Source organism: Synchiropus splendidus, chromosome 11 (genome assembly GCF_027744825.2).
Source record: "Synchiropus splendidus isolate RoL2022-P1 chromosome 11, RoL_Sspl_1.0, whole genome shotgun sequence".
Classification (NCBI taxonomy): domain Eukaryota; kingdom Metazoa; phylum Chordata; class Actinopteri; order Syngnathiformes; family Callionymidae; genus Synchiropus; species Synchiropus splendidus.
Window position 1 is genome coordinate 8,987,501 of NC_071344.1, and position 17,484 is coordinate 9,004,984.

Below are 17,484 nucleotides of genomic sequence, written 5' to 3' on the forward strand. Positions count from 1 at the left end.
TTCACTCTTTAGTTCCGCTAGCGAATTCAGCTCTTTTTGCTCTGGCAGGTTCTTTATCAGGTTCTACAAATGGGTTGCACACACACAGACAAAAAATTATCAAGTGTTCATGCAAATGTCAGTTTTAGGATAGCGTTTCATCTTGTTTAACGCCAAGGGTGTCAGTGCACCCGACCAGGACGCAGAACAAAACCGAAAAACGCTCAGAGAGGCACCAGTCCATGAGCCACTTGTCACTCAGGACCATGGACAATAACATATCATGTTCCGTCAACGGCACTCGAGTCATGAAAAGGACAGCAATTAGACACAAAATGAAGTTAGAAATAAAGTTTGAGCTGCTACACTTCAATGACTTTCTCACAGTTTAGCCATAACCACAGAAGCTGCCTTGATAAAGCGCCTTTCTCTAGTGAGGGGGAGCAGCCTCGACCCATGTTGATACACGTTTTATGAAATCAGCTCTTGCGTGTGGACATTTATACCGGAGTGACAGTCGAAGGCAGTGATTTCTTCAAATGTTAATTGTTTGCTTAAAGGTCAGAAAAGTTAATAAAATCGACCACGGAGACTTTCTCGGGTGTTCTTCCCCTCTCGGGGACAAAGAGGGAGAGGTGGCCTTTAGCAGGTCTTCACAAAGCTTTTCCTCACTCATTAGCTCTACAAATGTATTCCACAGCAGCAGCCTGGTGCTGAGGCTCATGGCAAGCCAGAGACCAAACATGGCAAAACAGAAAGCAGACAGATACACTGAGCTCGAGGCCCGACTGACCACTGTATAGACCTTCGCTGGCTACAGATCTGCTGCCCACTAATGATGACATCGCTGTCCTTCCCTCAGGGATTTGGGTTACGCTCGGCATGAGCTGCAGCGTGGGTCCACTTTTTTTTTTTTTTTTTTTTTTTCCGCTTGTTTGTTTTAGAAGGAGCAGTTTTATGTGTGGTGACATGGCAATTAGCATTTGCAAGGGGCAGTGGTCCAAGTTTGTGAAGTCAATTAGTCAAATTAGAAGAAACAAAATGCAAGTAGCAATAATCTTGCTCTCTTTGATTCACAATGAATCATGTAAAAACAGAAAATATATTCATATTTTTATTAGTTTATTATTATTATTAATAATAATAATAATAGTAATAATAATAACAACAACAACCACAACAATAATGTAATAATAATAACATTATTATTATTATTATTATTATTATTATTATTATTATTATTATTATTATTATTGTTTATTTATTTATTTGTATTTTTCACATTTGTACCCTCACACGCTTCATGCATGCAGTATGCATGAAGCACCACACATATGACCATTTGGCAGAAGTGAATCATACCATACCATATCATACCAAGTTTATTTATAAAGCACTTAAAAAAATAAACAAATAAAGTGTATAGACCTATTTACTGTTGACAACATCAAACAATATGAGCATCTCGGCAGCGGAAGTGTCTCGCAGTTCCATTCTTGTAACAGCATAAAGGTTTTCAGCACTAAATGTGTCAGGCTGTTTCATGGTCGGTAGTCACAAGCTGTATTCTCATCGTGGACTAGTGTTGTAGTCAAGACCACACCAACCGAGACCAAGACATTATGGAGACAGGAGAGCATCGAGACCATCAGTTAGGACCAAAAACTGGCACCCACTGTGGCTCTCTTGTGGATCATTTTGAGACCTCTGAGAAATATCAAAGAAAAAAAAAACACAAGCCATGCTTCTTTTACCAGTTATGCCAGCCAAGAATGAAAGTTTTCTCCGGTGGTCTCACCCAGTCATGAACAGAAATCCTGAGTCGGCCCAGTCTGGGACCAAGACAAGACCAAGTACAAACGCACTGGAGTCTGAGACCCTTAAATGAAGTGGTCTGTAGAGTAGAACACTTGGTTTTTTTTTGTAGCCATGTCAATAAAGTGCAATAAAGAAATAACTATGTGCAATAACAAATCATTCAAGTTTACATCCAGATAAGTGCCACTTTCTGTTATTACGCTCTTTTACTGCTGCTACTTGTGTATATATTATTTATTAGTTGCTATTTGTTGTTTTCTGCATGCTTGATTGTTTTGATATATTCTTTTTTACATTGTTTGCACCAAGGGAGTAGCACTCAAATCTCGTTGTACACTGTACAAGGACAATAAAGGCTATTCTATTCTATTCTATTCTTATGATAAAAATAAAAATAAAAATAAAAATAAAAATAAAAATAAAAATAAAAATAAAAATAAAAATAAAAATAGAAATGCAACTGATACAGTGGAAGCAATATATGTGAGTCAATGTGGTAGTCTGGGGAGGATGGTGATGATAATGTGTTGTAAATGACTATTTTTAGATGACTCCTTAAAACAATTATTCCTCCTAAAAAAAAAAAAAAAAAAAAAACAGGTGGAAGCATCATTATATTATTTTCCACCTACCAATCATCCACGTCAAAAGCAATTAACTGCTGTCAGCTGGATCTCATGCACTAGCACAAGTAATATCCATCAGCGTACGGAACAAGAATGAGCACCTGTCGACACCTTTTTTTAAACACAGCAACGGAGAGAGTGTCTCGCTCGACAGCTGTTATTGTCTCGCCACAATGAAGCTGACCTGAGACTGGCATTGTCGTGAAAAAGGATGGAAGCCATCGACAGGTGCTACATGTCAATCACGCCGTGGTTGTGTGTTTGACGGAAGGATGGAAGGAGAAGAAGGAGATGTATGGTAAGCAGAGCAGTTACATATATTTTTTAGAACATTATTAGATTCTCATTGGCAAGACACTGTGCAATGACTATGTTCACTCCCAGGACAACAGGAATTGAAAGGCCAAATTATCAATAGATTGAAGTGTGAAGTGAGGCAAAGGAACTAAATAACTAAAGTCAAAGAAATGCACTGCACAGCTGTTTATCCAGGGTGTGACCTGCTTGCGCTTGAGGAAGGGGAGCAGTTGCGAGGGTGAAGGAGAGTGTGAAAGTAATGAGATACAGGCTACGGTTCACTAAACGTATGTCGAGAATGACAGTATCTGAAGGGCTTTCACTTGCAAGCTTTGATCTTTGCCTGCTGCCAACCAGCTTTGTGTGAATCAAGTTCGCACAGTTTCACATCACCCACCAACCCACCCCCGGCAGCCAGTAAATGCTCTTAAAGAAGGGAGTATTATGGATCAAAACTTAAGCCTCAACCAAACCATATAATTCAAGAGTCTACGTGCTCGTAAAAACAGCAGGTGCTTGTGTAGTCAAAGTGCTTCACACTGAAGACACAATGAATCACACTGACAGGGGGAATCAGACAAATGGGACGATTTAAGAAAGGTTACACTTCTACACCCACTGAGTGAGGCGCATATGTAAAGCAGAGTCCCAACAGTGATGTCAGAAAGGTTTCTGAGCAAGCTCTTGATGAAGTCGCAGGCACATCAATCGATAACACCTTTTTTTTCAGAGCAATAAAGACTTTATTAAAGCAGGTTAAACAAAGGATGAAGCTCGCAGAACCTGCCTGATTTCTCAAAGAGATGATCGGAGTAAACTATGTTCCCCTCCGGAGGGCCGATGGGATTTCTATCACAGAGACCCGTCTGCCATGTGTTTGACAGATGTGATTTTCTCCGTCTAATTGATTTTTTTTTCTCCTATGTTTTTGGAGACACATCACAACGTGTGTTCTGTACTGTGCCTCTGCTGTGTGATAAAGAGCAACATGGGACTACCATCTTCCAGCCATGACACCACAGCAGGGTTCTTACCTGCCTCTGGAAAATGTGTGCAGACTTCTGCTAAAATCAATAACAGGCACACAAGACAGGCAAGGGGACTTTTTCGACGTTTTCACAAGCCTTCACTTCTTTTTTTTTTTTTTTTTTTTTCATTTATTGAACACTTGACTGTTCCGGAGCACATGATGTGTGATTTTCAAAGTTTCTTTTCTGTTCCAGACTTCAGAGGAAAGTTTGTCGGCGTACACACGACAAACAACGAAGAACAAAGGGCAATGACAAAAGAACTTGTATTTAATATTCACATTTTGAAGTGTATTATTGCCTGATTTGAATTCCAGTGTTTACAGTGAAGTTTATTTATTCTACTTTTTTTTTATTCAGCCACATTTGCATTACATAATACCATACCTTTGCTTCTTTATTTTCTTTTTGTGATGACTTTACCTTGGTTTTTATTTTCAACTCATTTAATTTATGTAATTTTAGCAATAAAGACCAGGAGGAATACAGACGATTTGCTTCTCCTTTAACTTGACGGCATCCCATTGAAACCAAGTGTTTGAAACGGTGTGTTCTTGCAGCATTCAACTTCCATAATCTGGTTATTTATTGAAGAAAACAAAATGCTTTATTCATTATTCACTACCCTCTATTCATTCACAGGTCAAATTCAAAGACTTTGGCCCATATGCAAACGACAGTATCCATGTTATCCACTTAAAAAATGCCATAATGCACATCATTTTTTACTTTCTAGAGGCTAATGTCGACTTTATATGTATATATACATATATATACAATAGATAAAAATGCTGCTTTGAGTCACCTAAACCTCTCCGAATTGCACTGTAAGCAAATGAATAAAAGGAGTATGAGTGGCAGGCTGCAAACTATGTGTGACAGATTCTAAAATCGCATTAGACTCAATGGTAAACGTGATAGGGAGAAAAAGTAAACATAGGATGATAGACAGAGAAGGAGAGAGGAAGGATTAATTTGATGGTAAGGGAGGAGAACCTGACAGATTTAATGTGACATTAAATGTGTCTGTCAGGATGAAATAAGGAGAATTTCTTTAAATATGCACACCTGAGCACTCGGGTTTACGATGCACGGTGTGAAGTGGGATGAAGCAGGAAATTAAAGCGATGTGCGAAAGAAGAGCAGGAAGGAGCAAAGATGTTCATTTGAAAAGGAGGAAAAGATCATATTGATGAACAATTCACAGTGATCGGTTCTGAACACACTGCTTTGATATATTAAAGGGGGGTATGTAATTGTCGTCTGAAAAAAAGATACTAAAAAAAGCCAAAAACAAATGAAAAAAAAAAAAGTCTAATTTGAGAATATTCCTTGTTGTAAGACGTCTCATAACTGGATGTAATGAAAGTGCTGGTGCGCCGTGACTGTCAATCAAGCAAGAAGACAGCAAGCATGCAAAAGACAGATAGAAATTAATTTGTTTGTGGAGTCTGCCGTCTGAAAGTGAGAGTGATGAGCCATCTGTCACTGAAACAAAGAACTGGGGAGTGTAAAAAATAAATAAATAAATATGCTCGGGTAGGAAAGCACATTGCAACCCTGGGGGGGAGGGGGAGCGTGGTGGTCGACAGCAAACATCATGACGGCGTGCGTGTTTGTGAACGTGTCCAGTTCACTGGTGATCCACCTAATGAGAAAACACTTGGCCTGGGCAATACGCACAGACACAGGGGGATGAATGAGGACGGTGAGTCGCACAATTTAATATCACACCGCAAATCACAGTCTCTTTTACGGCTACACGCTGTTTTTAAAATAATACTGTATTAAAGACAATGACTTAAAAGAAAACCTGAGGTGATTTTATTTACAAAAAAATATTACTTTAATAATATTTATCTTTACATGTTTCCCATAACCTAAATGAGACACGCTGATGTCTCAAAATTAAAGGTCCTCATATTCTGAAAGCACTTTGGCACCACAAAAATGATGCTCCTTGGCACTGCAGCCGCTTGCTCGGAACAAAGCCGGCACAGGCGACGCTCAGCCCCGCGGCCAATGGGCTAGCACGTGTAATGGTAAGTCAATGCATATGTATGTGTACCGCCGTGATTGACAAGTGGAATAAACAATAATAACTAGGAAGGCTTGTGTGGAGGCTCCAGGGAGTTTCAGTGGAAAGGTTGTTTCCATGGCAAAGGTGATGGGAGTCCGTGCGCAGGTGCAATTTGGAAGGATCGCATTTGACTGATTAGAGCCATGATGAAAGGCTGCAATATTGCATTAGGAGTATTGTCAGATTGCACAGTAAGTACCTCTTTAGTTGTCCACTGCAAGCACATGCATTCATAGTTAACTACAGTCTTGTTTGAAAGTGTTTCAACTTTACCCTTCTGTCCCATTTGCTATTAGATGTGCAACATTTGGGGGGGTGGGCGAGAACATAAACATCTTAAAAAGCTAAATATTTACTTGTCTGTCAGAGACTCCATACAAGAAGATAAAAGACCTTGAGTTGCAGCATACCACGTGAAGAAAGATCCTGACCCAGCGCTGATGGAGAAGCTCGTCCTCCGAGCCAGAAACAAAGTGGAATCATCACAAAACAACATGAGGGAACATAAGGGAAAATTCCTGAAATCCCACTTGGACATTTGAAGATGAGATGTGTGAGGACGGCTGCAGACTGAATTCACACACACACAAAAAAAAAATTATATATATATATATATATATATATATATATATATATATATATATATATATATATATATATATATATATATATATGTTGTCAGTAATTCAATGAATGACTAAACTCCTCCCTTTAATTCCTTGTTTACGATTCGATCACGTCCTGATCGGAAACAACGGGAAACACTCCAGACATAAGGATTATTTAATAAAATAAGAATAAAATAACTTTAAGAGCCAAGATAAATTTCCACCCTTGATCAGGAAGGAGCAAAATCTGAAAAGTCTTGGGTGTCATTGAGAACAGAACTGTACGTAGAGTCTGACAGCAGCAGGAAGGAAGTACGTCTTCTGCATACAAGCCGCACACTGAAAGGGCTCTGGAAAGCACAAGACACAACTTAGTTTGCAACAGATCATCTTGAAAACCCCAAAATACATCAGGATGAGAGGCACTTAGAGGGTCAGAACAATTGTTCTGGCTCTGAACAAGGGTCCTGCTTGAAACAAGATTGAGCCCAAAGAAACAGGTCCAAGAAAACACAGCTTTGAAAGACAGTGGGGAAAAAGTCAATGGAGGTGGATTTGGCATCTGTAGACTCCAGAAAAACTGATAATCCATAAGACAACACCATCTGACAAAATAATCAACAACATAAAACCCACCAAAATCTCATTGGGATGCTATTGTAGCATGTTCCAAATGTCCAGTTGGTACAGAACCACGGGGCAGACCCAGTACCAGCAGGGGAGCTTAAAAATATCCGTTTTTGGAACATCACAGATCTATGCTGACGCCCATTTATCCAAGAAGCCAAGAGTGAAATTTCCCATTGTCAGTTTTATAATCATAAAACAAAAGCGTAAATGTCCTCGCCATCCCTGGGATCTTGAAAGTGCAGCAGCACACACCAAATGAAAGCACTCCTGAGGAATTAATAGCAGCGGTGTAATGTGTGTCATTAGCTTCTCCTTTCGCAAAGAAGATTGGTTAATATAAAATACATTGGCAGGCATTAAACATTAAGAGACCACTCTGGTACCAAATAAGTCCCCGGGGCGATGTCGCCAACCGATGCTTGGGTCGCTCTCCGCTGCTAAAACGGGCCCGCTAAAACATTTAGCAGCGAGTGGCTGATGTTGAGTGGAAAGATCAAATGGCATGATCTGGGAAGATGGAATATGGCAGCGCGAGCATAACGGTTCCAACTGTTAAAGAATCAGATTACATTCAGGCTCAGATTATACAAAAGCCAGTTACACGCTGTGTGGATTTCCATCTTCACAAAGAACTGTTAGACAGCCGTGCGTTGCTGACGGCTACAGATGCACAGATAATGACATGTTCATGGCAGTAATGTAATGCCATACGATGAAATGGAATAGGCCTATTTCTACCGATAATACCACATAATTCATCATAATATTTATTTTATTTGATGTACGTTTCCTTGTATATTATCGTAAAATCGGTTGGTGCAAACATGTCCTGCTTGAGAAACATGATAACTGAGCATCAAAACACAGAATAGAATTCGGAGATTGATCAGCAGTTTCTAGTTAAAATTATTGAGAATTTATTTGAAATTAATTCAACCTTTCAATGTGAATTGTAAAGTTTGTTATGCAATAACTTAAAAATGAGATTAAAAGTAACATTTATAGCTCCCCATTCATTGGTGCAAATGTTCCAGTTTTGCATTTCACTTGAGTAAATAAAACACACAACCCATCCAACAGGTTGTGTTAAGTGTAAAAAAAAAAAAATAAAATGCATAGAATGTAGAATTCATACTTAGAATCCAAAATCTGACTCATACCCAGGATCTCATACCCGAGACAGATCAGCAACAAGGAGTGACATTTGCAAAGTCCATTAACAATCTGGACATACTTTGACCTCCGTTTGCACAAATGGTGAGTGCGTGGGAGGAAATATCATCATTATGCCAGGGAGGTATGTTCTCCTTGGGGCAGAGACACAGCGGGGTCCCTTTTAGAGAAATTAACCATCCCTCGCCAAATAGTGCAAATCATATCCGATGAAGGTCGCGTACAAAGCTGAGGGATAATGTGTACATTGAGTGTTGGACACCATGATGCCAAGCATAACTCAATGTGACGGCCATGACCCTTGAGTCTCGCCTGCTGGTCTACGGGTGCCCTTTCCAGCACTGTCACCTCTCAACACACAGGTCGACCCGAACAAGATGCAGATCTGACTTGATATTGGAGCCATGTTTTTGGTTAACCGGGTTTCAGATGTCGACAACAACCCAGTCACACGAGGACCAATGCAAGACGAAACCTTGCTATCTGACGAAATAAAGTTTAAATACGCAACATATATCAGATCAGCTGTTGTTACACATGACTGTGAGTCATCAAAGGCACAATATTAGCACTTTGGAGTTTCTCAACAGAAAATAAAACCTGTAGTTTCAGCTGAGTTTGACCGACTATGTAATACAGGACGTAAGGTCAGGATAAAGAGAGGGTTATGATCATGATCAAATCTTCAATGTGCATGTCTGAGCCGCACTTGGGAGCGGGAATAAGCGATGTGTTGCCAGGGATCATATGGTTCTTAGATAGATGGTGAGAACCAGGACTGTCTGCCAGCATTCGTGTACATGTACATCATCTGCGAGGCATTGATGGGCTCTAATGCAGAATAAGGAGAGCCCATCAACTTCTATCCATCCCCTCCGCCGGGGTGACGCGCTATGAGGGTACTTCAAGGCCAACGCAGAGCTACATTCTGCTGACAAATCATTACATTAGACATGTCGACGGAGAAGAGCGATAATATGATGGAGTAACAAAGCTTTAGATGCATTATAAACACCTCTTGCTTCGCTGGCTCGACTGCTGTTCCCCCCATTTATCAGCTTCAGGCATGTCTGACAGGGAACAGATAAAGGGCAGCGAGTCTTCAAATAATAACACGGAAACTTCCGACTGCAACTTTTCTGACTTTTAGGTTGTTTGATGGCATGGTTTTACGAATGATGCAGTCTAATCCTGTTCTGGAAAACTGGAAAACCTTTTTTTTTTTTACCTTTGCAGTTCTCATTTTTGGTATTTTATTGTGTTTGGTTTGCAGTAAAAATAAAGAATTCGATTGGGGTCATTGGGCTGATTTCTATAGGCAAAACTGTGAACTTGGGGGAAAAAAAAAAAAAAAATATATATATATATATATATATATATATATATATATATATATATATATATATATATATATATATATATATATATATATATATATATGCCTTGAGTTATAAGGGAAAAATCCACTGCTCTACATTAAATTGGAGCCTCTGTGGCTTCAGACATGCCATGAAAAAGCAACATGTTCAGACTAAACAGAGCTTTAGTACGATGGGGATCTGCAAAAGCCACATCGGGCACCATCTTGCAAAAAAAGGCACAAGTGTGCTCCTGTTTTGCTCTGACATTTCTCCACAAAATGACTTTCCTTTCATAATGATTTTGCTTGTATTTGATTCTTGGTCACTGCGCGGAGCCCCATGCTGCTTCACTGCATGCGCTCAGTTGTCCGTGTGGATAAATGGTGATTGGCGTGCGGCTGAAAGTGGGTGGTGTAGAGCGATTAATCAGCATAATGAGTGTAGATGAGCAGTGTGCAGATGGAGCCCACACTCAGGACTGTGTCACCCAGCAGGAAGTCTCTTTTTCTGAATCCTCCTTCAGTGATGTGATATTGTTGTGGCTATGTTTTCCAAGCATGTGTTGCTCGCTTTCATTATCTTTTGCAATATGCTTTATATTTAATTGAACAACGTGAGCAGTGAGAATGCTTAGACATAAACAAACAGAAATATGAGGCATGAGAGGAGTGATTTCAGTGCCATCTTTATATGGCAAAGATAAACACATTCTCCATAAGAACAAAGGCATATGGAGTGAGGACTACAGTCAAGCTTCAAGTGGAGGCACACACAATTGTGTTGCTGACTTGTGTTAAGAAGATGACAAGGAGGTGAGCTGTTTGGACTCCATTACTTCCTTATCCCTTCTGCTCTCACTGAACCTCATAAACTCGTGGTCACGGAAGGAGGAATAGAATAGAGGTTGCATGTGTTCCACATGAGCTCCATTAGCAACAGGGGTCATCTGTCAGACACTGAATTAGATCCAGGTTGTTGTGAAAACGGGATGCAGGAGAGGCAACGGTGGGATCTTGTAAACATGTCTGAAACCGCAACTGCTCTTGGACGTCTTCTGGAGGTTGGAGGAGAACAGTATAAATAGAACTATAAATGGGGTTTCCATCCGAAAGTTTCCACATTTTTATTTAATTTAGAGAAAATGTGCCAAAAGAAACTGTAACTTTATGCCGGTTTCCATTTGATATAATTGTGCGATTACTGAGAAGATAGTGCGGCATGAGATGCTAGATGATGTCATCGCAGAGCGTCTCTCCGCCACGAAACAAACAACACACTCAGCTGACGTAATAATCGGGAAACCCCATTATTCAGAGCGTTCTTAAGAAAGAATAGACAGAAATAGGACTGCCACGGTTGACAACACAATAATAAAATTAAACTGTTATGTTGGGTGTATATATATATATATACATATATATACATATATATATATATATATATATATATATATATATATATATATATATATATATATATATATATATATATATATATATATATATATATATATATATATATATATAGTGTGGCCCTTTCCTGTATTTATGTGGCCCTCATGTAGTCAGAGTTATCAATTTTCTTTTTTAGATCTTATTTACATTTGTGTTTGTAGATTGCATCTCCTCTTATTGATTTATTTTGTCTTTTGGTTTGATGGGCCCCCACGACATCGCCAGTATATAATGTGGCCCATATGAATATTTCATTGGTCACCCCTGAGTGACAGCTTTTGACAGGTTACAGATATTTTCCATGGCATATGTAAACATAAGAAATGACGTAGAAAACATAGAGGTTTTCATATTGATTTTGACCTTTTTGTTACAAATTCTATGATAAGTCTCGCGGGAGAACTTTATCAATTTCCATCACCTGTAGATATGTAATGACATGTAATGACAATATAGGTGCGTTCTCATCGATATACTGAGATGACAAGGTGAAAACAAGTTATTCACGAGAAAAAAAGCATCTCACTGACAATAATTCAATTTCACACAAACAACTGAACACACTGAAGCGATGAAAATGCTCCATAACATTGTCACTGCTGAGATTATTTCAAAATCAAATTTGCTTTTCATCCCGAGGTCAACAGCGACTCTTATTTCAAGCAGCAGGAGAGACAACTGGACTTCAGTGAGACAAGGGAAGTGTGGGGAATATTGGTGCAGTTTGTCGCTTGCACTGCCCAGAGGACGACCACCCCCTCCTTTTTTAATTAGCGCTTTATGAAACAACAAAAACAGAAATAAACAGCAGCAAAACAAGTAGGCTTTGAGGAGCTCATCAATCATTGTTGAAGACAAAAGGCGGGAGGGAGAAGTGGGAGGACTTTGCCAAGTCATGTCCTTCATCATCCTTTATGAGAGGATGAATGCGGGGTTTTGGTGGACCCGCAGGAGAATGGAAGACCAAGTTGTGCCGAGGGAAGATCATGACACATTTAAAATGAGGTCAACAAGCGGGCGGATTTCTCCTCCCCCACCTCCTGCTGCCTCCTTTATACAAAAATATGCGAGTGAGAGAGACCAATACTGAAGTTGTTTGTCTGTTAGCTAAAAGTATTGAATGGAATCGGTACTGGTTTTGAAAATAACATCACATTCTCAGTCCCAACACATTAGACATCTGTTATCATCACTATTCTCATGGATTTTTATGGGGTGGGCATTTCTATTCCTGGCGTCGATGCCTAGACAGGCAAGTGGCGCTCACTTTATCTTACATTTGCGTTTGAACTACGGCTACACGCAGCACATGCCTGTCCTCTGCTGCTGGAGACGTGGTAGTGGTAGTTGAGATCATGTCGAGACCACAGTATGCAGAAACCAACTCCAAGAACAAGACTTTTAAGTTGAGACCAAGACCAATGACGGCGATGAGACCAAGATTCAGTTTGGTCTCTGGACTCGCTGATCCCTTGAGAGTCGTTTATGACCGTTTGTATGACCTCATGGTGACTGACAACGAATAACAGAACAAGTAGACGTATATTTAGTTGAGAGCCATGGAAGGCTGACTTTTGCGTCAACATCGCTCAAGTCCACTTGGCAATACTGGACATGCTGCCGTCATTGGACTGAGAATATCTTGAAAATGAATAAAATTCCACGATACAAGTTCAGTTTGAGCACTGGATCAGAAGTTTCAGGACGACGAGTCGAGAGTTTCTGGTACTAAAGGCACATTAAAAATACATTTGAAACAATAATCACGAAGCAAAGTCCCTTAGATACTGCATCATTTAGATCTCAAACACCTCTGAACTGAAGGCAGAGTTGTGCAATGATTGAATTTAAGAAGCACACACACCTCTGCTATCTAGGATTACTTCTGATGACAGCTTAGTAAATGCAAATCTCCATATATTCAAGAAAGGATCCCGACTATCCGCCCGGTCACTGATCAGTGGCAATCAATGATGTGGTACATGAAAAAGAAATAATTCCATCCAGGACTAGGTTCATCAGACCCAAACCTCAGGCAACAAAATGCCCTCTAAAGTTACTCTAATGTACTTTCTGTCGACAGGAAGAAGGGTGTGCGTGCAGCAGAAACACAGCATCAGTCTTACCTGGATGAGTGATTCGCTCAGTCTTTCCTCGTCTACCTCCAGCACAATGTCCCGGATCTCTTCATAAGGCAGGCGGAACGAGCCCAAGAAAATTGCTGTTGTGATGGAGAGAGAAGAGAGTCATTTCCTCCCCTTTTTTTATTAGATCATGAGCCTCGCAGAGACATTTCAACACTCATTGCTCCTCAGACAAGATGACCAAAGACCTAACTTGTCAGTTGGAAAACTAATATTCTTTCCGTCACTCTGAAGGAGTTGTGGGTTTGTGTGTCACCCTGACAAAGAGCAGGAGCAAACCGTGGCAAAGGTGAAACATGTCATCTAATAACACTGAAAAAGTAAAGTAGCCAACCAGAGCACGGCCGTTGAAAAGGAAAGAAAAAATCAAACGGGCGGAAGCTGCCTGAGGGCAGAGCCTACAAGGTGTTTCATGCTCCAGGTGGGACGCCTACGGTGGAAATTGAAGCTGATGGAGAATCCAGGTGGAAGTCACAGGTGGAACTTTGTTAATGAGTTGGAGAGTCACTCAACAGCTGCTCTGTCGCAGCAGCAGCGGGACCACAAGTCTGTATTTGATACGCAACAAACCGCTTCTGGTTCTTTCCTCATTGCTCCGGCAATGACTGTTTCCTATGTTTCACGCATATTTATGCTGCAAACTAGCTTCAGCCCAGCATTGATCCAGAGTTGAGATCAGCAGCCAAATGATGTCTTTACAGACACATAACTTAGAAGATAGTTAGTGCTGTTTATTGTGTTTTATTTATTTTGTGTGAAGTTCGACAGGCTCTTTATGGATCTCTAAGTTTGTCACCCCGCAACTACGTGAGAGCTACAATGATTTCCATTTTCTAAAAAATACTTTTTATGGTGCAAGCTTCATATAATGGACAGGAGGACCACATTAACATTTAAACCAACACAAAAGTAAGCTCTAAACCATCCGTTTCTTAAACAAAAATAATGCGTGCTTTTCATCTCCTGCAGCAGCGCAGCGAGTTCATGAAATCATTGTTGAAGTGTGTTTGAAGCGCTAATGACTATGTAAATATGCAAAGTAATTTACTCATATACACTAACTTTCATCTGAATTTCGTTCAAGGCCGAGCCTAAAGTCAACCACCCGCCCACTTTTAGCGACTGAAGACATAAAAAACATATGCACAAAATATGCCGTATTTTTCTTTTTTCCCTGAAAGACACATCTTGTCAATTCAAACTCCTGAATGCATATTTAGATCAGGTGATAAAACAGACACAAGGACAGTATATTTACTGGAGGCATGTTTGAAAACATCGATCTTTTGCACGTACTGTACTGTACATCACCACTGTAGAGGTGATTACTGTTGCGTAAGAGCACAACGCCATGAACCAAATGTCCTTCTGGAGGTGATATTTTCTACACTCGCATCCTGGCAGACTCAAAGCCCATCTGCTAGGGTTGTGATGGAAGATGACATTGACACATATCAACATTGCTGCAATCGCTACCCGAGTGGAACAGCGTACTGACTAATCCACATATGTGCATACATACACAAACGTATGCGCGGCAACCAGGCGGTCGTGTCTTGAAGCAGACCTTGATCAGGTCATGAATCTGTTTAACCTCTTTTCCTTGTACATATTAAGCTGGTGTCAACCGACTGGATTTTTGGGGCAGTCTGGGTGGTCTACATTGTTCAATACATCACAGGGAGTGCACGAATCTGGGTTTGTGGAGAGATACTCACAGAGATTTTGGGCAGTTTTTGCATCCAGGACACGAAGCTCTTTTGCCTTTTTCTTGAACTGTGGCATCCTGTCGTCGGTCTCATCTTTCACGTCTCTTCTTGCTGCAAGATGAACAGAATCATTTCTCAATATGAAGTCATCGTGATCTTTAAATGCACATCTTTTTTTTTTTTTTTTCCCGATCCAAAGAGCAATTTCATCAGTGTCTGAGTGACATTACTTTGCCTATAAATTTCAGCAAACTACTTTCAGAGGGATCCACATACTGTCCTGACCACATGGGATGTTTAAAGTAATTCCAACTGAACTTTGAAATGGACCAGCCAATAACCAAGGTCGCTGGTTTGAATCTGCCCAGTTTGTGCAGTTGAACCATAATATGACAGTATTAGGTGATTTATATGAAAAGATGTGTCACCCATTAGACACCGGCGTTAAATAGAGTGAAACTCATCACGCTCAACAGATGGTGCCATATACAGTAGATTCAGCAGCAAGGTAACCACATGATGTGCTTAGTATTTGACTGATTCAATAACAATGGTCATTTCAAAGCAAAAGTAACCCTGACTAATGACTGTCCTGCACATATTCCCGCCGAAACCACATTGCACTAGTCATGCACCATCAATAGAAAATGTAGGATCTGAGAAATGCCTTCAAAGCGCTGTCCTTTCTCATTGTGTGGACACAGACGCGTGACAAACGCTCCTCCTTCCACCGGCCTGTGTCAGTCAAACTGCAACATTTGCTGAAATATGTCAACAATATGACTGAAATCAAGTTGGAAATATTTATAGAAGAGCTCACCGTTCTACATTCCGCCTTAAAAAGACATTAAAACCTAATACATATATATATATATATATATATATATATATATATATATATATATATATATATATATATATATAATTTCCATGAACATTTTGCATGGCTCAACAATTTGAAACTACAACAAAATAAGGTTTGTATTTTATACTACTGCAATGCAATCCATCTTTCTTGAAACGGTAGTTGTTGGCAGAGACCACACGTTCTGTTTCTTATCAGAAAACTGCTCCGTTTCAGCCCAAGGAAGGAGTCTCCGAGGGACTCTACAACAAACAACACGTTCCCCAAGTACTCGTTGGCATATTTGTAGAAACAACAGGCCAAGAGGCAACATCTCCTGAGATGCCAGAAGAAGTTGTGCAAAAGATTCAGCCCTTAATCAACTGTTCACTGCCGTTTCTCTATCAGCCGCTAATGTACAGCAGAACAGCTTAACAAGTGGTTGGCATTGGTATACGATGGCATTCAATGGCCACAACCGGGTCAATCACATGCACAAAAATATATAAACACATTAAACAAAACAATAGTGATAATAAGAATTTTCTCCTTTTGTGAACCAGGATTTCGAAACAGGGGTTTCCAAAGCCAGGCCCCAGGCCATGACCCCACCCCTAGCTCATTCCCCTCCAGACACAATACGTCAACTTCCTTAGTAAAAAAAAACAAAAAAAAACAAGCTGTAAACATAGTGCAAAAATAACTTTTTAATGAAAACAAATATCAGCCAAAATTGTGATCATATTTGGCGAAATGACCGGGCGCAAACACTCTTCCCATGGAACGAGAACTACTGTGATGACACTACAAGTAGGGCATGAAACAGGCACCAATAATCGGACATTTAAGGGGTCCGGCTGTGGCTCCAGAAGGGCGTCCATTTTTTCATGTTTTTCAGTCCCTCAGGACGTGCAGACGCCCTCCTAGCTAGAAGCCTGTTATGAATCCACTAACTACAATAACAGATTCACTTGTCCCTTTCAAATTACGTGAGATGAACTACATCTAATTTCATACCTACCTCACAGTCTTAGTCCTTTTTCTTACCTGTCTCCCAAAGGTCCTGAGCAATACCACAATTAAACATGACTTGCGCACCTTTGGCAAGACGTGACAGACATGAAACTATTTTAAACTATGCCGCTCACAGTCCTCCCACTGGGCATGACACGCTGGTACAAGTTATCTATGACTACAGTTTGCTGCATGACTTCAATTCGCCACATGTCACACGATACCTTTGAGCTCCGCGGGTAGACGGATGGGCTCTGGAGCATTCTTGCAGCCACACTAGTTTAAATTCCCAGATGTGCTGAAAGGATGACTGTCATGGGATAAGAGGACCAGATGGCGCATGAAGTTTTAATAAAACAACACATCAGGTACTTACTGGGAGTCACACCCAGTGGTGTTTTTGAAGTGATAATGCAAACCCTAAAGTGATTTCCATGGCGGTAACTTTAGTAGCATATATCCATCCATGCACTGCTCCTCGAGACAGCTTAACCTTTTCAATGGAGAAGGCCACCCAACAGCCGATCCAAGCCCATGCCAAATTCAAGACGTGTCTCAGAAGTTGCCCAGCGGCTATAGATGTAAGTCTCTGACAACAAAACCAGTCGCTCTGGATGGATCTATATTTGTTAACACAATCGTGCAAACAATTGCTCGAGGCCATAATGGACAGAGAGGGGGAGTTCATTTTGGCAGGAAACAGTGGAACAGTGTCTCAT

General features: G+C 40.4%; 1 protein-coding gene across 5 annotated transcripts in view; it reads right to left on the minus strand.

Moving 5' to 3' along the window:
* Window positions 1–17,484, minus strand: part of diaph2 (diaphanous-related formin 2) — a 335,124-nt gene that overhangs the window by 149,235 nt on the left and 168,405 nt on the right. For all 5 annotated transcript variants that reach the window (XM_053878770.1, XM_053878769.1, XM_053878771.1 and 2 more), the window contains 3 exons: window positions 14,917–15,018; window positions 13,181–13,275; window positions 1–63 (listed from right to left, as the gene is read on the minus strand). The exon at window positions 1–63 is cut by the window's left edge and continues 39 nt beyond it. In XM_053878770.1, the coding sequence (XP_053734745.1) occupies window positions 1–63; window positions 13,181–13,275; window positions 14,917–15,018 (260 nt within the window). The remainder of the gene's footprint in view (window positions 64–13,180; window positions 13,276–14,916; window positions 15,019–17,484) is intronic.